The sequence below is a fragment of the Taeniopygia guttata genome, chromosome 20 (genome assembly GCF_048771995.1).
Source record: "Taeniopygia guttata chromosome 20, bTaeGut7.mat, whole genome shotgun sequence".
NCBI classification, from domain to species: Eukaryota; Metazoa; Chordata; class Aves; order Passeriformes; family Estrildidae; genus Taeniopygia; species Taeniopygia guttata.
This window is the reverse complement of record NC_133045.1, coordinates 8105096-8126446: the sequence shown is the minus strand read 5'-3', so window position 1 is coordinate 8126446 and position 21351 is coordinate 8105096. Positions and strand designations below refer to the sequence as shown.

The 21351-nt window shown below is 55.5% G+C and overlaps 1 protein-coding gene across 3 annotated transcripts in view; it reads right to left on the bottom strand.

The window, feature by feature from the left end:
- Positions 1-1216: 1216 nt before the first annotated feature.
- NOL4L (nucleolar protein 4 like) overlaps positions 1217-21351 on the bottom strand; it is a 63924-nt gene continuing 43789 nt past the window's right edge. For all 3 annotated transcript variants that reach the window (XM_030288992.4, XM_030288994.4, XM_030288993.4), the window contains 6 exons: positions 10674-10945; positions 10081-10266; positions 9810-10001; positions 9597-9719; positions 9131-9332; positions 1217-6338 (listed from right to left, as the gene is read on the bottom strand). In XM_030288992.4, coding sequence (XP_030144852.1) covers positions 6139-6338; positions 9131-9332; positions 9597-9719; positions 9810-10001; positions 10081-10266; positions 10674-10945 — 1175 coding nt within the window. In that variant the 3' untranslated portion in view covers positions 1217-6138. The remainder of the gene's footprint in view (positions 6339-9130; positions 9333-9596; positions 9720-9809; positions 10002-10080; positions 10267-10673; positions 10946-21351) is intronic.

Sequence of the window (21351 nt, the reverse complement as noted above, 5' to 3'; positions counted from 1 at the left end):
AGCAGCACTGAGACTTTTCCCAGTCTCAGGGCAGGTCCTGCTGTTACTGCTCTCATTGTTGGATAAATGGATCTAAAAATGTTTCTTGAGAGCATAAATATGATACCAATTACAGTCGATTGAAACTATTTGGAAACTCACTTTATGGCCGAGTCCTTTCTCTTTTCTGGGCAGTAAGGAAATAACATGAATTATGATTCATGTGTCTGGGTTCTGCAGGGCGAGCAGGGATCTCCTGCCTGGGGCTGTGGGAGTGCCGAGATCTGTGTGGTGACACAATCCCTGACTTCCTGGCATTCCACAGCGCTGCCATTGCGGAACAGCAGCGATGGCCTCGCACACGAGCCGGGGCTTGGGTCCGGCACCAGCATTTGGGGTGAAAAAAGGCTTCTGTGGTTTTTGGTGGTTCATCGATGTTCTGACTCCGGCAGGCTTTCTGTATACAGAATACCTGGTTAATCTAAAAAAGCGAAATACGAGGAATGCAAAAAAATGGGTAGAGTTGTTACTTAGCCAAGCTTTAAAACTCGGTATTTAATCCTTTCCTGTTTTATTGGGGTGGGAGGTGATGGCATCAGGATTAGCTACCTCTGCAATAGGGGAGCTTGGGGGTTTCAAGAGTAAAACCCATTAACATCAGAATTTCACAAAGAGCAATACACTTTTTTTTTGTCTCTCTGTGATATTTATGTGCCAAGTAACAGATTTTGTCTCTCCCAGCCCGGCTGCTGTTCAGCTCTGGCTCTGCCGTGCTTGGTGGGGCCATCTGCAGGCATGGGGACATCCTGAATCAGGCTGGCCAGGGGGCTGTGGAAGCCTCAGCAGGTGATGCCAACTGGTTTGCAGCTGGTGTGGCCCAGCACTGCTTATCCCTGTGGCTCCCACGCTCCCTTGGAAATGTGGAAGCAAAGCTCAGCCACAGGCTCAGTCATACCGATGGTGCTGGACACGAGGCCACTGAGACATCAGGGAATTCTGTGGATGCTCCATTTGGGATGTGCTGTCCCTGGTGATCGTTACAAGCACAAACACTCAGCTGGGTCCTCCTGGCCTCGCAGCAAGTCCCAGGAAGGGGCAGCACACCCGCCTGCCCCGCCAGCATCCCCACACCCCTGTGCAGCTGCATTTCCACGGAAGCTGCAAACCCCTTGGACCCTCTGGGTCTGCTGATGATCAAACCAGGAGATGGTATCTATACAGCGCTTGAAGAGGAACATTTATGGATGCAAAGGTTTATTATACTTAGTGAATAAAGCTGATAACGAAAAATCAGTATTTTCCATGAGGGAGAACTTTGCACAAACTTCAATGAAAACTTTTTTTTCTTTTTTCTTTTTTTTTTTTTTTTCTCACAAAAACCAGACACTTCACAAAATTAATTTTGTCAAAATATAAGTTAAGCATAAAACTGGTGCCTTGCCCCCTTTGTGAGTGCTGCCACTGCTCTCTCTGGTACCCGCGCTGTTTGTTACAGAATGGAAAGCACAGCTTATGTCAACAGGAATGAGAGATGTTTTGGTTTGGTTTTTTTTCTTCCTTTTAACACCTAAATTTAGATCCCGCTCTGGTGGCTGATGGCACCAACCTCTCGCACAGGGCTTGGGGCGAGGGGCAGCTCTGGGGCCAGCAGCACCCAGCGGGGCTCGACAGTGGAGGAGAAAGCCCTTTTTGTTATACAGTGTTTATTAAGTAGATTCAGTCTTATATATGATATACAGATTCAAAAGAAAAAAAAAAAAAAGGATTCCACATACTTATGAAATCAGTGCATTTAGCAAGTAATACCATGGAGATAACAGCTCGATTAACAGCTCATTGGTCTTTGTTAAGTGAGGGGACAGGGAGTTGGCCTGTGCTAATCATTCCACAAACAGAACAGAATTAAGTTGCATCACATATATAATAGACACACATTCTAAGAATTAAAATATTAAGCCACATTTACTGGAAAAATCCACAGTATATAACACAAATAACTCTTATCAAGCTCGTTGAGGAGGAAGTGCTCATCTGCTTAAGAGCCACATGAAGTTGCATAGGTGCCTATCTGCAAAAATATCATTTCCAAAGGAATCAATTGATTAAGCAATAAAGTGTCACCTTAGAAGCTGGATTAAGTGCCATAGCTTTCTATCTGAGCCCTCGGGAAAGCACCAGCTTCCCAAAGAGCCTCTTCTGCCTCGCTGGGAGCCTCCCATGGGACCGCGTTCCCACCTCCACCCCAAGCCAGCAGCCGGCTTGGGTGAGCTCAGCCCCTTCCCTAAAGTATTCCCAATTCTGCTCAGGAGTGTCTTCCCCCTGCTCCCCCCACTGCTCCCCTACATCAGCTGGACCCTACGGGCAGTGGAGGAGGAGGAGGAGGAGGAGGAGGAGGAGGATGGGGAGGCAGCAGCACTGCCCAGATCTGGTGCTTCAGAGCTCCAGATCAGCTCCCAACTGGAATTGCAGCCGATCTGCAAAATTACTGGGGAAAAAAAATAACAACAGCTTGTGCAAAACCCAAAATTGCTTAAGGGGTGTCTGGGTTTGGTGGGGTGTCCCTCGGGGCAGGCGCGTGGCGGTGGGTGGGTGAGGCTGTGGCTGGGTTAAGCAGACGAACTGGGTGAGGGGCAGCTTCCTCTTCAACAGCAGGTCTGGCAGAACACACGGGGTCGGGAGTTCTGTACATGTAAACAGTACACTTTCACTGAGTCCAAAATTAGGAGCAAAAATACAAAGGTTCACATTGGTCTTAGGTAGATACAGGCGAAGAACTGAGCTGTGCAGCTCCGAAACAACTGAACAAAAGTTTCTAAAGCACCACTAAATTATATAAAAATCAGACCATGGACGGATTGTAGTTGGTGTCTGGTGAAATACTATGCTACCTTGTAAAAAGTTTTACAAAAAATTACAAATCAAAAGTATATTAACCCTCTGAGTTCAAAGCAGCATTTTTTTTTTTCATGAACTGGTACTAAATCCGATGGCCGCTCCAGGAGGGAAGTGGCCCTTGGGATCAGGGAGGTACAAGTTACATCTGCTCACAACCCTGGGAACGCTCTCCCATAGAGAAACAGCGTCATGGGAACCGCACATCCCGGGCAGGATGGGTGTGTTGAAATAAAACAAAATTTAAAAAAAAACCAAAACCAAACTCTTTTTTTTGACCAGTGATCAGCTTTTCTTAACTGAACCCAAGACCATCCAGACCATTTGCTAACCCAGCATTCTCCTTCCACCTCTCAGATATCCGGAAAGCCGGTGTATTCTGCTCCTGCTTGTTCCTCCTTCTTGAGAACCTGGACTAGCAATTCCTGACCCCGTCCTGCCCAGTGAGAGCGCAGGAATGTGGCTGTGAACAGTCCTGGAGCACAGGGAGCCACAGTGGAGCACAGAGCAGCTGCAGAGCATGGAGATGTCTGTGGAGCTCATGCCAAAGGAACCAGAACGCTGTGGCTCACCAGAAAAAAAAAAAAAAAAAAAAAAAAAAAAAAGAGAAGGGGAGAAAAAAAGAAGGGAAAAAAAAAAAAGATCCCTGACAGAAATTCGGAGTCAATCCTGTTTGCTTTACAACTTGTCTCAGACGTGGCTGTCACCAGGGCTTTGGGAATCTGAGTCTGTACCATTCAGCTGCAGGTTATGAACATCAGGTGCTGGGACAGGGCGGTGTTGGGCACCCTCCTTCGGACGCGGCCTCGGTGTCCTCTACAGCAGTGTGACCACGTGTGAGAGCTCCTGAACTTCCACAGGTGCCGAGACAGGTTCAGAGGTGATCAGGAATGACTCGGATAAATGAAACTTAACCCAACTGTGGCTGTTGGTGGTCTGTCCATGTGCCCCCGGGTTACCTCTGTTTCAGTACAAACTGATGGCAAACTTATGGCTAAAGGTTCCGCTGCCTCTGCCGAGGAGGGAGGCACCGGCGTGGCTGGGAGACCACGGAGAGGGAGAATCCCGGGACAGCGATTGTCTCTGCCTCTCCTGCCTGAACGGTAAGACTTTCACAAATGGCTGCAGTTACAGATTTTGTCAAAGGTTTGTTACTTCATGGTATTCACACAAAAATAAATATTTACATAAATTCCAAGTATGGGAGGATGCAGTGGACAAACCAAGCAGGCTTCTGAAATGCTGGGGAAAGCGTTAAGTCTGAGCCCTGGCTGGGGGCTGGCATCCCCGGGGCCCCTCCCCAGGCTCCGCTGCTGCGGGCAGGAGGGGATGGGTGTGGATGCTCCTGGTTCGGGTCAGGTCTAAGAGCCACCATCACCTCGTCTCTGCACTGACCCCTCAGCTGCACCCTGTGGCAAGGGGCCGGGTCCCTTTTCTCCAAATGCTACGGAAAGTTTAAGGTTTGGGGAAAACAGTCAATGCAACGCTTGATCCCTTCTGCTGTGGGGCCAGGCACACCTGGCCTCAGGAGCCAGCAGCTTTTTCTGTTCTGAGACTACGAGCAGGGTAAAGTTTTGCTTTTCTTCCAGTGTGTGGAGCATCATGGGGTACAGAGGGTGCAGGGGAACTGCCCGGGCCTGCTCCTGGCCAGACCAGCGGCTGCTCAAGCCTGTGCCACCAGTGTTGGCCCCTGGAGCAGCTGCCCCCAGCCGCTGGCTCCGAGTGGCCAAAAATAAGATAAAAACTGGCTCCAAACCAAGAAAGTTTCTACCTACAAAACAGCTTTACACTTATCGAATTTCTATCTCATGGTGTGGACTTCAGCCAAGCTGGGGGGGGGCTGCAGGGGACAGGGAGCAGCGGGACCCTCGCTGGTCTCTGCACAGCTCCAGAGCACGTTGCATTGCTGGGCTGGGCGCAGCACCCCTGGCCGGAGCGAGGTCCCTGGGTTAGCAGCACTGGCAGTAGGTATTGCACTGAGCAAAACGAAGTGCATCGTTGTGGGGGGGGTTGGAAACAGGGCAGAATGGTCATTGGACTACGATTCTTCCACACTTTGGGAACTGTGGGCTTGTTCCAGGACTGTGAGCAGGGAGGGGGAAGGATCCTGGGCCCCAGAGAGGACTTTGTCAGTTCTGCTGCTCAATGCTGCCGGTGTCTCCCTCAGCAGCCGGCTGTCACCACTCCAGCTCACCTCCGGGTGAGCCCTGGGGCTGCCCTGCCTCACACCCCGCGGGACCGGGCGTTCATCCCCCGGGCTCCGGGCTGGCTGCAGACGGAGCGGAGCAGGACCCAGCCGGAGGTTCCGGCCTCCTTGGCACGATCCCCATGTCTGCAACACTCACTGACCCCCAGGACCGGCGCCGCCAGTCCTGGAAGAAGCCCACAATGGAGTGTGAGGTAGAGTACGGATGGTGACCGCAATACAGTGTTTCTCAGGTATCTCCTTCCTTCCTTCTCTTATCTGCAATGACTTTAATGAGTGCGAGATGTCCTTCCAGCCGGAGGTCTGCTGAGCTTGCCGAGTCTCTGCGGGAGGTTCAGACCCCACTGCTGCTACGGGACCTCTTAGAACAAAGGCCTAAGCAGGACGCTTGCGCTGCTTTCAGCTCCCACCTACGCTCACTGGAGGCTGAGCAGCCTCGATGTCAAGGGCTGGATGGCAAACTTGCTCCCTGTGGGACAAGGGTTCACCAGAGAAACAGGCAGAGCTGCCTGGAAATTAGTAGTGTAGTGATATGGAATGTGTTATTTCACAGGAATAAATTCCTTCAGACAGACAAAAAACTGGCAATCTGTACAAACTCAAAAGAATCCATTTTCAGAAAAATAAATTACTAAGGGGAGAGGAGGGTCCATTTCTCAATAAATATGTGATTCAGCTCACCTAAGACTTGGAAATTATCCAGGGATGGGAATCTAACATTTGGGTCCACAAAGGTTATTCTAAATACATCTGCAGCCCCAAACCTCCCCAGGCTCCCTTTTGCCCTTCGAAGTCCCACATCCTTCCAAGCTGCAGGGTTGGCTTCTGGTCGGCCGGAGGCACGGGTGTTGGTACGGTTCCAAAACGTGTCCTTGTGCCTGAAGTCCCAGGTGCTTGGAGTGTAAAAGAAAACAGGTCTTTTGGATCCCACCTTCTAAAACTACATGTGCCCACCACGCGGCGGGAGGACGATGGTGGTCCTGAGCAGGACACCGCTGGGAGCCTTTTTCTAGCAGGTATAAATTGTCTTGTCGACCGAGGAGCGATGCAGACACGGGGAGTCAGTTCTGCTGTAAAATGAGGTTTTCCAGTTCGTCTGCGGAGCGCAGCAGGAATGCCGCCGACTCCCGGTAGCCGGCGATGAGCTGCCGCACGGCGCTGATCTCCGTGGGGCTGAGCTGGGCCGCCTGCATGCCCCGGCTGGTGCTGTTGGAGGGGGCTGTGCTGGAGGCCCCACCTTTCATGCTGAGATCGGTCGGACCTGCCAAGGAAAAGTCAGAGGGAAGCTCAGGCACAGCAACCTTTTCCACGCTCATCCTGTTGTGATTCCACACCTCTGCACCACTTGGAAGGTCCCCACAGCGCCCAGATAACGCGAGGAGCTCCTGCTCCCACAGACACCAGAGCAGCCACTCACTGCCTCTGCAACAGGAACACAGGTCCGGAGGAGCCCACAGAGATGCTACAAAGGTTGGAGCACCTCTGCCAGGGAGACAGGCTTGGGGTTGTTCAGCCTGGAGAAGAGAGGCTCTGGGGAGACCTCAGAGCTCCTTTCAGTGCCTAAAGGGGCTCTAAGAGAGCTGGAGAGTGACTTTGGACAAGGGCATGGAATGACAGAACAAGGGACAATGGCTTAAACCTCACAGAGGGCAGGCTTGGATGGGATACTAGGAATAAATTCTTCCCTGTGAGATCGGTGAGTTTCTGGCAGAGGTTGCCCAGAGAACTGTGGCTGCCCCATCCCTGGAAGTGTTCAAGGCTGGGTTGGACAGGGTTTGGAGCAATCTGCTCTAGTGCAAAGTGTCCCTGCCTGTGGCAGGGGGTTGGACTGAAGTCAGCTTCAAGGCTTCTTCCAAACCAAACAATTCTGTGATTTTATAAAGAGGTCTCAGAGCCAATATGACAAAAATCCCATCCTGCAGCCTGGCTCACAGCTCTGTGAAGAGAGGGTCTGCTGGGAGGCAAGCCAGCTCCTGTTGGCACCTGCACCATCAAAATCACCTTCCAGATTCTGGTTTTCCCTCTGCATATGGGGACTAACATGCCACAAGGGCTGTGCTTCCCTGGTTTATCTTGACGAGTGATCCCAGAAAGTTAAGGCAGGGGAAAGAGTGGACTTATCTTCATGTTGGATTAAGTAAGAGAAGCAAAACAAAGAGCAAGAATTACACAATCAACTGGAAATGAGAAGTGCCAAGAGATGTAATAGAGATGTGACAGTAGTCAGGGAGAGGAGGCTGCTGAGGCTGCAGCCTCGAAGGAAGGAGAGAAGACACTGAACTAATCCCTGGGCTGTGAGCTGAAGTGCTGCAGGCGGATGGGGCAGTTGGTGATGCTGGAGAAAGGCTTTGGGATGGCTGTGCCCCTGCTGGGTGGCCTGATGCAGCCATGGGACACCAGGGACACGGAGAAAGGAGTGAATCTTGTGGCTGTTTGCAAACCAGGATGAGAGAATTCAGCTGCCTCCAAGTCCAGGCGGGTGGCACTGGTGATGGTGGCAGGGAGGGAAGCTCATTGCCCTGGGTGGAATGGAAAGCATTCAAGGAAAGCAATGCTGGAGCTGCAGGAGGAGCAGCACCAGCAGAAGTGTTCCATGCCAAGAGAACCAGAGCTTCAAAGTGGGGGAGGAGGAGGAGAAGGAGGAGGAGGAGAAGAAGGAGGAGGCTCTCATGCGAAAGCAATTTCACTGGGCAGAAAAGGCAGCAGTAAACTGAGCCTGAGCTTGTTTCCCAGCTCACCAAGGAGGAAGGAGCTGGGAGCAGGGATGTGGGCTTGAGCAAGAATTGCCTGAGGTGGGGGATGGAGGGTGAAGACACTTCTGGGCAGCAAAGCCCTGTGGGGCCTCTGCTCAGCGGGAGGAGAAGATGCAGCTCCTTGCAGAGTGCTCTTCCCTCTGAAGGACTGGGCAAGAGCTTGGGGAAAATACAGCTGCAAAACAGAGGTTTAAAAATCCCCTAGAAAGAAGGAAGGTGAGGTGTTGCTGGGTGCTGCACCCAGGGCCTGTTTGCTCCTCCAGGGACCTTCCTGCATGTTCAGTGTCTCACGTGGAGGAGCCGAAGGAGGGTGCCTGGCAGTGGGGACCGGGTGCTTGTGCTGTTCTGGGGAGGAACCATTGCGGTGAGGATTAGGTCTCAGCAGCTGGAGGCTGGGACAGGATCTTTATTCAGGGTTAAGAAGCATTAGGAAGGGATGATAAGAGTTAATCCCAGACAGGCATCTCTCAGGCCTCCGGAAATCACATCCTTCCAAATCCTGGCTCCCCGTCCGGGTGGGCTGGGGCAGGCTCAGAGTGCACCAGGACAGGCAATGGCAACCCAGGGATTGCAGAAGGCCTGGACAAGGACTGGCAAGGGATCCAGCCCCTCCTGCCACCACTGCTGCAGGACAGAGCCAGAAGGAGCACTTGGTCTCATCCCATACCTCTCACTCCAGGTGTGGACGAGTCACCAGGTACCTTGGGGCCCTCCTGTGTGCCCTGCTCTGGCCCAGGATACTCTGCTCTGCTCACTTCCTCCTAATCTCAATCTCTGCCTACACTCCCCTTCCACCTTCCTGCCCTGCAGCATCAGTCCTGTTTTCTCAACTGTTCCCAGGCAGTCCCCAGCCCCTCAGAGTCCTCCTGAGCTATGGCTGTGCCCCCCACCCTGTCCCCATCCCCGAGAGCAGAACGGCTCATACCAGCACGAGATCGGGACAGCGATAGGCGCCCGCCCCTGTTAATAATTAACAGAGAATCTGGTATGAATTCTCCTTTTTTTTATAAGTGACACTCCTTCCCTCCACCAGTGCCACCCAAACCGTCCTTCCAAGTGCAGTTCAACAATTAACCACCTGCTGATGACGTGAGCAGAGCCACCAGACAGAAGGGACAAGAGGGGATTTTGGAGCAGCTCTGTGCAGTGTGGGAGAGGTGCTGCCAGGACTGGGAGCAGCCCCTGCCTCTCCTCCAGCAACCAGCTCAACCCCACAGTGGGGGATGCCAGGAGCCCCTGGTGCACTGGGGCAGAGGCAGAGCCAGGGTGGGCTCCCCGTGCCCCTGGCACAGCCACTCACCATTACTGTGGTTGCCCGTCTGGAGGGATGCAGGGGGCTGCAGGCTGCCCCCCAGGGACCCGTAGCCACGGTAGCTGTAGTTCAGGCTTCCATTGATGTAGACTGGGTCTTGGGAGTAAGATGAAGCTGGCAGTGAGTAGGAGGAGTGGGTGATGGCTGTGGAGTCTCTGGAGTGCTGCTTGTCTAGAGCGATGGGTTCGTCCTGCACAGGGGAAACACAGACCTACTCCAGCAAGGAGCCTGGCTGTCCTGAGCCTGTGGCCAGCAGGATGGACAGTGCAGGGATGCCTGGTCCTGTGGCTGCAGTGTGCCCAATCCAAACCAGCATTCCCATCCCCACTGGCCTGAGTCGCAGGACACACCACAGGGTTCTGATCTGCAGCCCCTCAGACTTTCAGGCTTTTGACCCCATCATAGGACACTATCAGCTCTGTTCCCTGCCCACCCCCAGCTGCCAGCACTGTACCTGGGAGGTCTGGTAGATCTCCAGCCGCATCCTCTTGGCTGCTTTCCGTGTTTCGCTCTCGCAGGCGGCGGCCAGGATGTTCTCCGCCATGGCTGAGGTCAGGTGAGGCGGCGTGGGCCTGGTCTGCAGGGACACAGCAGAGAAGATGCTCAGGGATGTATGTGCTGCCCTGGGCACTGGAGCTAAGGGCAGGGCACTGGGGTGGCCACTCACCATCTCCATCCCGTTCTTCTTCATGCGACGGCAGGACTTGAGGTAGGTGCGGATGCGCTTGCGTGCCCGCTCCTGGAACTCAGGGAACTGCCGGCTGCAGGACTCAATGATGGCCTGGATCTTCTCCTTGGGCTGCTTGGAGATGGGAACCATCCGGTCCAGGTTCTCGTCCACAAAAAGGCGCACGAACATCTGCAAATGAGAAGACAGGTGGTGTGAACCCTGAGATGGAAGGCAGGCAGGCTCACCCTCCCTGTGGAGCTCTCCTTACATTGAAGGCCTTTAGCCTCTCCGGGTCCATCCCCTCCGAGTCATTGATCTTATCATTGTCTTCATGGTCGTCGTGGTCATCATCATCTTCATCAGCCGTGGGGGCCCTGCCGACAGTCAGGTCCTCGGGACAGCCGCTCACCTCTGTCTTGATGGAGTCATAGCTGCCAGAGCTGTATGGCGGGGACTGAGAGGAGACAGGGGTTACCACCAGCAGCTCTCACCTCATGCACCTGCCCTTTCTTCTTGTCTTGCCATGTCTGTCCCCTCTCCTGAAGGTCCCCCTGCAACCCAGGGAGATGAACCCATGGCCAGGCTCCCCTGCGTGTCACCTCCTGCCTGCTTTGGGCAGGGGGGAGCATGGTGGCCTCAGCAAGCCTGTGATAACCTGGTGGCCCAATGCCAGCTCTGGCTGCTGGGGCCACGGCTCTGCCTGATCCTGTGGAAAACACTGCCTGAGCCAGCATGAATGGGCTCCTGTCACATGGTGGCTGTGGCACAGCTGGTCAGGGGTGAGGTGAGCCCACTGCAGTGCCCAGCTCTGGGGCAGCTGGGGTGTGGGGCATGGCTCTCCCAGGGCACCCCGAGCCGTACCTCTGCTGTGGTCTTCACCCCGTACTTGACCCTGCTGCGCAGCCCGTCAGCACTGCAGCTGTCAGACTGGTAGGAAGGGGTGATGTGGGCAGGTGTGAGCTTGTCGCAGAGGTTGATGGGCTGGTCGTCAGCGGAGGCGGTGAAGTCCATGGGGGCTGTGGTGCCATTGCCGTTCATTTCGGGGAAGGCGCTGTCGCCCTGCGTGCTGCTGGAGGTGGAGGGGTTCAGGGTGGAGGAGCCATTCCCGCTGCAGCTCTCTGACGAGGAGTCATCTGCAAGGAAGGATGTTGGTCACCCCCCTGGCACCCTATAACCACCTTCCCGAAGCTGCTCTGGGCTCACTTGGTGGTTGAGTTCCCACTGGGAGCCAGACTGGCACTGCTGCGCTTTGGGCCCTGGGATGCAGCAGATGGAATACAGGTGCTGGTGTCCATGCCTGTAAGACCATGGTCACAGGGATCCACTCCCTCATCCTCAAAGCACACCAGGTGCTGCCGTGCCCCACACCCGAGCCACCCATCCCTCCGCAGGTGACAGTCCCCACGCCTCTGCCCTTGGCCATGGTGCCTGGGCTTGAATAAGAACTTTGGAATTTGGTCCTTTTCAGTTTCTGTTTGCATTGCAGGGAGGAGAAAGGGGCACTGCCTCTCCCTGCCAGGTCTCCTGCCATCCTCCTGGCCCAGTTTGGGCCAGGGTGCAGTGGGAAGTGACAAGTTCCAGCACTGGTGGTTAAGGGACATGCAGTTCTGCAGAGTGCTGGGTCATGGGGATGACACACGAGGACAGGCTCACTTGGGGGGGAAAACCCTGAATCCATGGTGCCTGGAAGCAGCATTAAGAGCTCTGCTCACAGCTGGCACCACCCAGCAAGGTTTCTCCTTGGCGTGCAGCTGCAGGGAGGGGACAGGGGCTGCACGATGTCCTTCCTGCCTCACTCAAAGCCCAAGTGACCTATATGCTACATGGACACTCCTGTTCCCAGTTTCCACATGCCCTAGAGCCATCCCCACAGCACATGCAAGACCTATTCCCCACCACACAAACAGGTCAGGGCCCTGACAATGGTGGTGCCACGCACACCCAGTGCACAGATCTTGGCTGCATTCATACCCCAGGCCCTGGCACCATCCCCCTGCCTGCGCCTGCTCCCACCACGGCAGCTCCCAAAGAACAGCCCAGCAGTGGCAGAGAGCCCAGCACTGCCTGCACCCACCCTGCCTGCACCTGGCCAGGGAGCCCAGCCCTGGGGCCAGGCACGACATTTCAAACTGCTCAGCCTGTTCCCTTCCCTCCCCCTTGCCGCAGTAAATCCTTTATTTCATTAGGTGCCTCCGCGAGAGGGAAAGGGCGAAGCACGTGGGAGCCGCTTCCTGCGCCAGCGTGCGCCGAACAAAGAAGCTGTCGGCAGCGAGGAGCAGATGGCTGTCCCCGCGCCTGGCCCGGCCACCCTGGGACAATGGGCCGGGGCTGTGGGGTGGCCACAACCCCGCGCCGATGGCTCCTGGCCCACGAGCGCCAGGTCCAAAGGTGTGCAGGCGCAGGGCGGCGGGATGGTGCCCAGCTGCTGCCACCCACCCTCCTCCTCCTCCTCCCCCTGCCAGCACCTGCGGGAAACTTTCCTGTGAGGCTGGGCGAGTGCTGAGGTGACCCAGTGGTGGCCCAGGACTTTGTATCCATTAAAATAAACACACTTGAGGACACTCGGGCATCCCAGCTGACCGCGGGGCCGGCCGGGACCGCGGCCGCGTGTCCCCAGTCACCCGCCACGGGCGCCAGCGCTCGCTGCCCGGCCTCGCGCCTGCGCCAAGGCGGCTCCTGGCCCCATGAGCCCCTAAATTAAAAGGTCCCTACTGGAGCTCCTCGCTCAGCAGAGCTCCCTCCCCCTCCTTTCCCTTGTGCTGATCCACTTATTCGTCTGAGCGATGACCAGAGCTGACCTAATCCCGGGGTGGTGTTTATGTGCCGGGTGCTCCAGGCCGGTGGCAGGCGTCACCCGCCCCACCACGGGGCCGGGTCCTGCCAAAAGCCCTCGGTGCCAGCTCTCTGTGCCAGGGAGTGCGGGGCTCCAGCCAGCACTTATCCAGGGGCACCCTCCAAGCCACCTATCCAAAACGAGCTCTCCTGTCCCAGTGTTTGCAATGGTGGGGCTGCAGTGGGCGGCTGCAGACCACATCCACATGTTCCTGCTGCATCCGGAGGGGCAGGATGTCGGGGGCATTGCCACCCCCTGCCCCCACACCCCTCCTGGCCCAGGCACTGGTCTGGTGCTGAGTACCCCAGGGTTTTGCTGTCCCTCAGCACGGGTGCAGGAGCAATGCTGGCTTGGCTGTGGCCCCAGCAGGAGCGGGCAGGTGGCTGGGGGCACAGAGGCCTCCCTGCCCAGGATGGCGGCTGTCCCTCCCCCAGCACTGCTCTCTGCGCCAGGGGAGATGGGGCTCCCAGAGGGAGGCTCCAGTCTCATCCAGCGATGCCTCTTGGAAGGATTAAGGAGAATTATTCCCGTGCAGGGAGGCACGAGCTGTAGGCCAGGCCTGCCATCGGCCTGGGCACAGCCACAGCAACAGCGCTGGGCCAATCGGCACCGTGGCCAGGATGATGGTGGGGACCTCCTCCCTCAGCTCCCCTGGCATGGCTGCCCACACCAGCAGGGCTGGGGCCCACCATGGCACAAAATCCCTGCCAGGCAAGGGCACCAAGAGAGGTGGCACCTGAGAGAAGAATGTGCAGGTGCCCTGAACATGCCCAACCTGACCTGCACATCCCCAAACCTATCCTGGGCATCCCCAACCACCTCTGGGCACCCCTGCAGGGATGAAAGCATCCTCAACCTGCTATGAGCATCCCCAGTCTGCCTTAACTACTCCCACTCCCCCTGGGCATCTCACTCTGCCCTTGCCCATGCACCTCCAGCCCCCTCACAGCCTCCAACTCCAACCCCCCCCATTCCTGCAGGCAGTCCTGCACCGGCTGCTGACACCAGACAGGATCCTGGGGGTGACACCTGGACCGCCCCGATTCCTCCACGTCTCAGGTTTTCTTTTGTGTCACACAAAACACACACAGCAGCAGCTGCACGTCAGGTTTCCACTTGATGCTGCTGCATTTACGAACCCTGGGTTTGCTACAGGCAAAAGATATTGCAAACAAAGAGGAAGATGTCTCTAGGAACCTGCCAGGTGGGATAAGGAAATGAAATGGGAATCTAATATCAGTAGCCAGCACCTACTAAAAGAACAATTTAATTTATACGAGGGTGGATGTACGTAAACAATGAGGTTTTTAAACCCATGAGCTACAGTTGTTTTCTTACTTTCGTATTTTTACATGTTATGCTCTCCCAGAACTCCACACACAAAGCGGTGGGTTAATCTCACTATTGCAAGCAGACAAACGGCCACAAATTCAAACTGGTGAGTCCTTGGGTGCAAGTGGGAATGGCCTCAGCCAGCTTGAAAATGCAGATGAGCTCAGGAGGGAGCTGTAGTCTCCTTGTTGGGATGGATTGGCCAGGGATGGGAATGGGGATGGGGATGGGGCTGCTCCCTGGGCAGCTTCACTGGGGTATCTCCAGCCCACAGTCATTCCTGAGAAGAGCTGGGGAGTGGGATCTGGGACAGAGGGAGGAGGAACATTCCCACCTTGGGTGCTGGGACCAGATTTAGGCTCCTGCATTGCTTTGGCAGCTGTGTCAGGACTCTGAGCAGTGGTGGGGCTGTGTTGACCACGCTCCGTTTCAGCAAAACCCGCCAAGCTCCGGAGCTTGGAGAGGTTTTCCACATCTCCCAGCAGTGCCCAAAGCACATGTCAGGAGCAGGGCTCCAGCAGCAGCAGGCGAGCAAGGCCAGGCTGCGCAGCCATGAATATATTCATTATCAACCAGCACGAGCCTGGTGAGCTCCCTGCTCGCGGCTGGAGCTTGGCTGCACGAGGAGCCCCTCTAATGAGGATAATTGGGAGCCCCCCTGCTCCACCCCCGTGCCCTAATTGAAGCAGATGGAACTGCAAAAACAATGTCACTTCTAACCGGTTTGATCTTTCGGTTGGAAAACGGGACTATTTCGTTCTCCTGTTTAATCCCCTCGAGCTGGGGCTCCATGGGCTGCATGGAGCTGGAGCAGCCCCTGGCACTGTGCAGGAGAGGTGAGGTTGGAGAGCCCAACAGAGGCAGCTGGCCCTGAGCTCCACGGAGTGCTGCCCTCTTTGGCCCCTCTGCAGAGGCCAGACCATGACAAGACACGTGGGGAGGCTGGTGAGGTGGCTGTGGGAGCAGCCTGGTGCCTCTGCTGCAGCCCCGGCATCTCCCCGGCATCAGCCCAGGAGAGCAAGAAGCAAAATGGCTCCTTGGGCCGCGGTGCTGGGGGAGGAGGGGATCAGTCACTTATTAAATGAATTAATCAGGGCTCAGCGTTTTCATTTTGAAGAGGCTGCTGGATTATCCTTGATTTCTGTGGCGCTGGATTTGAGGAGATCAGGAGGGGAAGGGGCGATTTCCAACACCTGCTCCCCGGGAGATTTTATGGCAGGGAAGTGGTTGGGTTTAACGTCTCTGCCGGCACAGGGCACCGCACCACTCTCCAGAGCAGAGTTAAAGATGAATGGGGCAAATTGTTCCTCCTCCTGTCACATCTCCAGAGCGGAGACAAAACCTCTTTTGACTCAGAAACAATGAGCTTATGTAAGAGCCAGCGGCCCACGGAAACCTCGCCGCAGCCCCGCACCGTGCAGTGGGCCGGGGTCCACCCGGCTCTGCCCACATCCTGCTGCCATGGGACCCCTGGCTGGCCTTGGAGCAGCCCTCCCTGCTGCTGCCCACCTGCCTGGGCGGTTGTGGGTGTCACAGCCATGCCAGGTCCCACCAGTGACCCTTGGGGCGTCGTGGGCCATCATGGACCCACCAGCCATTGCCCTGCCTGCTATGGCTCCATGGGTGATGGCAGTGGTTCTGCCACACCTGAGTCTTCCTGTGGCTTGCGGGTGGGTCTGTCCCATTTCCAGCCTGCCGTGGCACCGGAAAAGGATGGAGCTGCACACCCAGCCTGGGAGTGGCTGTCAGGAGGGCACAGAGCATCCCACCGCCGCCCGCCTGGAACAACAGCCAGGAAGATGAAAAGTGCCATAAATTATTCACTCACAAAAGAGACAAGAAGGGAGAAGAAGGGGAGGAGGAAAGCCTGCGAGGAAGGGATACTTAATACAAATTAGAGAAACCGAGTGGGAATGGGGGCCCCGTGGGGGGGCCACTGCTGGGTGTTAGAGCCACACTCATTAGGGGCAAGGGACCACCACCGCAGGGATCCTGCACCCACGACTGGGTGGTAAGTGGCAGCAGAGGCCCTGGCCCCGCACTGCTCACACAGTCAGAGCATGGAGCCCATTTTCTCCAGGTCCTGCCCCGCATTTGCCTCCAAGATGCATAAGAAGGAAAAAAGCAACGTGGCTGAGGGCTGCAGTGCACTGGGGCTGGCCAGGTTCCAGTTAAGACGCTTTATTTCCTGTCTTCCTTCGCTAAGGCAAACCTCGTTATGTCTCAGACAAAGTGTCCACCCTGCACACTCCCTCCCTGGGTCCCTGCCTCGACCAGAGCCCTTGACGAGGCAGACATCTGGCAGGGCCGGACACAATGCACGTCTGCAGGGAGAGCTTGGCCGGACAAGGCAGCGCTGTGCGACCGCCTCCCTGTCCCCTGCCATGAAAGGTGCCCCCCAGTGCCGTCTCCCCCCGGCTCCACTGCCCAGCCCCGGGGAGCAGCTCCCTCCGGCACTGGGATCTCACCGCGCCAGCCCCGTGCTGGACATTTTCCCATGCACCAAAGCTCGTCAGTTCCCGCTGCACAGAGCAGCCTTGTCACAAACACTCTCTGTCCCTCGGTTTTCCCTTCTCCTCCCAAACACTGTTCCTTCCCTCCCACTGCTGCTCCTCCAGCCACCTTGCAGCTCAAGGAATGCTTGAGCAAGGAGCTGGCCCTTGCTCACACTGAGGAAGGAGGTGGCACAGACCAAGCCTCTCCTTGTGCCACTGCTGCTGGCAGCCACCCGGATCCTGCTGCAGGGAGGGGACATGCCCTGGCCCCATGCTGCCTGGGCACTGCCTCTCCCCACGCCAAACAAACGAGTTTGGTGGGTCTGGGCCGGATTCATGCCAAGCTGGTGCCTCCAACACAGATCTACCACCAGAGAGACCATGCTGTGCACCCCCAGTCCTTTAGGGACTGTCCTCTAGCACTGTGGGGCTCACCCTGCTCTCTCCACTCACCCCTCTGGTTGGGGGTACTCAATCTGGGGAGGAAGGGAGGGACACAGGTGGTGCTGGCTGCCCATAGCCTGGTGATCCTCTCTGCTCCAGATTAATGAAGAGAGCCTCAAAATCCTGCTCTGGGCACCAGCAGGATGAACTGACTGACTTGGCAGTGCCTGCACCAGCCATGAGAGAGCTGGAGCCAAGCTCAGTGTACCAGGCTGGGAAAGCCACCACAGCCTCACAGCATCCCTGCTGCATTCCCCAGCCTGGCAGCAGGGAAGGACAACTTTCAAAGGACACCAAAAGGAGGGTGTTTATCATGGGCCAGGGCCTTTGCTTGGGAGGAGCAGATGCTGCCCCTGGAAGAGGTGACGGGAATGGAGTCACCAGCCCAGACTGCTCAGGTGAGGCAGGTACACGTTTGTTGACTCCTGCTGTGGAGCCAGCATGGCAGGGGGACACCCTGGAGAAAGAGGAAATATATCCTTAATGAAAATGAGATAAGACTGTGTCTAGTTGTAGTAAGGCCTGGCAGCTGATCCTAGACTTGTTTAGAGCTGAGGCTCTAGGGGGCCAAATTTCAACACTGGTGCAAGAAGCCCTGGAAAGAGTAAGGATTTTGCATCCTGGGCTAAGCAAGTGTCTTGGGGCTCACAGGCCACCTCCTGCATTAGCCAGCCAACAGACAGCTGCCCATGGTCTGCTGGGCTCTACCCTGTGGCTTACAAAGGGTATTTGTATTCACCTGGAGCAGGGCTAGGCTGGCTGATGAAAGCCCTGAGAGCTGTGTGACACCCAGTGCTGCAGCAGTGACCCTGTGAGGGCACAGTGAGGTGGGCTCCACTGCCCCATGGTCAGTGCCAGCTGTCAGAAGTTCAGTTGTGGAGTGGGACATCACTTGGGAATGGAGCCTGGCTTCTGGTCAGCAGTGGGCAAGAGGCTGCTCCTCCCCAAAAAGTTCTGTTAGACTGCTGGTTCAGGGGAGCTGGTGATGTGCAACACATCATGGGCATCTCATCAAGTGCCAGCAGTGTGCCCCAGAGCTGTGGGACATGTGCCATACCAGCAGAGTGCTGGGGACAGCTCTGTGCCATCCCTGACATCCCAAGGCAAGGTGTCCAGAGGAGTGACACACCCTACCAGCCCCTGGAACAGAATCTGGAAATAATGCTTATCCACACGTCCTTGAGGTCCCTCCTTGTAGCACTCCTGAGGAATGTCCCCAACACCCAGAAGCCTTCCCAGCCAGCTGCCTCAAGGGATGCCTCCAAGAAGTGTGTGCCTTCAGAGTTAAGTAGGTTAAGAAAGTCCTTTCTCCAAGGTCTGGATTAGCCACTGCTGCTCCGGGCAGAACAGACTCAGCAGGGATGCTGCCAGTCAAGCGAGGATGGCACGTGGTGGGAATCTCAGAAGGGGATCAGTCCAACATGGTGCCATGAAGCAACCCCATGTTCCCCACACAGAGTAGCACACCATACACCCAGGAGTTTTCCCTGCTCTTCAAAAGAGGCTGGGGAGCAGCAAGCCCTGCCTGTGGGCTGAGCACTACTCCTGGGCAGTAGAGCAGGATGTACAGCAGGATGCACAGGGACAAGGCAAGGTGGATCCTGTTAGTGGGCAAGACAGAGGCTCTTCTGTATGAGTTCAAGCACTTTTCCACGTCACACACTGAGGTTTGGGGTCTGACTCCTGCTTTACTTTCAAGGGCATTGCACTCACCAGAAAGTCACAGCAGGCCTGGGGTGGAATACCCAGCACTCCTGTGGTGGGATACCCCGCTCAGCCCCTCACACCAGACCGAACTGGGAGGTCTGTAATGCAGTGCTCGCCTGTGGAAGCAGACAGGCTCTGAAGATGGACAGAGCCCAGCTCCAACTGCCACAGCAACACAGTGCCAGGGCCTGGGACCTGCGCTCAGCTGGGCCCGTGCATGGGATGCCTTCAGGAAGGGAGGTGGGCTCAGACAGCAGGATGGCGCAGTACCCAGGGTCCCTTTGCTCCTGGTGTGTGCTGGCTCCTGCAGACGTGTCCCTCCAGGATGTCCGGCACAATAGCTCCGCTTCAGCAGCAGAGTTTGTGTTGATCTTGCTGCTGCTTTGGGCAGCCGTCGGCTTCCTGTGGGCACGTACGCTGTGAGCAACATCCGACTGGGAAGGGATGTTGCTGGGAGCTTCATGTTTTCCGTGCTGGGGCCCGCAGGATGAGTAACAAAGGAAAATGGAAGGAGCGAGTGTGTGTGTTCAGTGCTGCTGCTCAGGGCTGTGTCCCAAGTCCCACCGTGTGCCCACTGAGCCAGCAGGGACCCTGGTTCTCCTGACAGCGCCTGCTCTGTCCATGACCCACCCACGTCTTTTGATGTATTTTGCTCTCCCTGCAGTTCCAGGGCTGACACCAGCTGTAGCATGGCTGTTCTGGCCCAAGGTTTCTGGGCACCCTGGACAATGAAGGTGTTGGCTTTTGTCCCAGCTGCTTTTTAGGCCTCTGATGATTTAGCAGGTACCTGTTTATCAAAGCATGGGACGACAATTCCCTGCTCTCCTGCCTCTCTGGATTTCAAACAGCACTACTCCATGCCACAGAAGAGCACTTGCCACTCCCAGGCCTTGAAAAGACCTGGAGCTGGTGCTTTGGTCCTTTAAACAAGACTTTTTAACAAGCGTGTCAGACGATACTGCTCTCCTACTAGGCAACTCTTCATTAAAACTTTATACTTTAGCAAGCCTTTCACTGAAGACACACTCCAAGCATCGCACCCATCAAACAGCAGCAGGCAGGACCAATTTAGTAACTCAAAAGGTTTTCCTGAAGGTGGAGAGTATCCAGTCCTGAACAAGCTCCCAGCTGAAGGATGTGGTGTGCAACCAGATCCCTCTGCAGCTCCAGGATGCCCAGAGCTGAGCCCAGCCTGGCTGCAGGGGCTGTGTGGGGCTCACTTTAGCACTGTCTGGAGCTCTGCAGGACTCATGCAGGGCACTGGGGACAGCTGAGCACAGGAGATGTGGGCAAACCTTGGAGTACTTGGGCTGCCCCAGTGCAGGCACACTGTGCCAGCAGCTTGGCCAACTGGGCTCCAAGGAGGCTCCACAGCTTATTACTGGGCTGATTACTCACATTTTTTGCACAGCTTTAGCAAGCTTGTGCGAACCCGGAAAACACATTTGTTTCCAAAAAAAAAGAGCTTTCATAGGTTGAGAGAAAAGGAAACTGAAGAGTGGTGGAGACTTTGATTGTGCACATTCCTTTCCCCACAGCAGTAATCTGCTTTTCCTCTCAAAACACGCTCCTCTGCTCTGTGCTCTGTTCCCTTAACCACCCACTGCCCTCCTGGGTTACCCCACTGTCCTTCTTCCCTTCCCACTCTTGTGTGTGCTCCATTCCTGGGTGGGAGCATTGGTTTGGCAGAAGGACTGACATGAGGCAGCATCAGTCCGTATTTAGAGCTCTAATACAGATCATGGACATTCCCATAGGCACAAAACCTCAGTCCACAAAATGCTTCTGAAGTGTGCCAGCCTGGTGAAAATTGTAATTCCTGGGTTTTTTTGTATGGGTCTCATTTGTCACCCTGGGCTTGGCTTGCTTATTTTTTTGACACCATCACTTCTGATCCACCAAAGTCTACCCAGTTCAGCTGATGCTGACACCAGGGACACTTGTATTCCTATGGGACTATTTCTGCTTTATTTCTCATCACTGAACCTTACAAAAGAAATTAAAGGAGCCAAGAAGAGCCCCAAAGAGGACACCTGCTTCTGAAGGAAAACCACAGGGCATGAGAAATTGGAAGCAATTCCTAAGAGGGCACAGAGAGAGAGAGAGGATTTAGATTTAGTGAGAACATCTTGATTTGCCTAAATACCTGAGTCCCCTATTAAATTACTGTCCTGTTGAATAATAGTGTTCAGCATAGGGATCAAAACTGTGTCATTCTAGATTGTAAATGAGACTTGGGAATTCATTGGTGAGGGCTAAGTCACAAGCCTGAAATGTCCCAATGGGAGAATGGCAAAGTTCAGGGGGTACAGAGAGACCCAGTCTGGTCGCAGGGATGAAAGGCTGAGCTTGTTGGAGTGGAGGCTGCAGCCTAGTCCTGAAGAGCCAAAAGCTTCCATGGGAGCAACTGTGTCATCACCAAAACACTCTTCCTCCTGCCAAGACACAGGCCCCTGGGGCCCTGGGCAAGCAGAAGTGCCCATCCCACCGGCGGGATGCAGTGCTGTGCAGTCAGGTTTCACATCCTCACCAAGGCTGCCTGGCTCCGGCGCTGGGGCTGCCTAGGGAAAACCAGCACTTTCCCAAAAATTGCAGATTTGCAATGGAAATGCCACAACTCACCAGACTGAAGAAAGCAGTGGCCTTGCTGTCCCTGGGACTCAAGAGAGCAGTGTCCCTGTTGCCCCTTCTGTCTCTACCATCCCTGCCACTGGCCACACCACCAGCT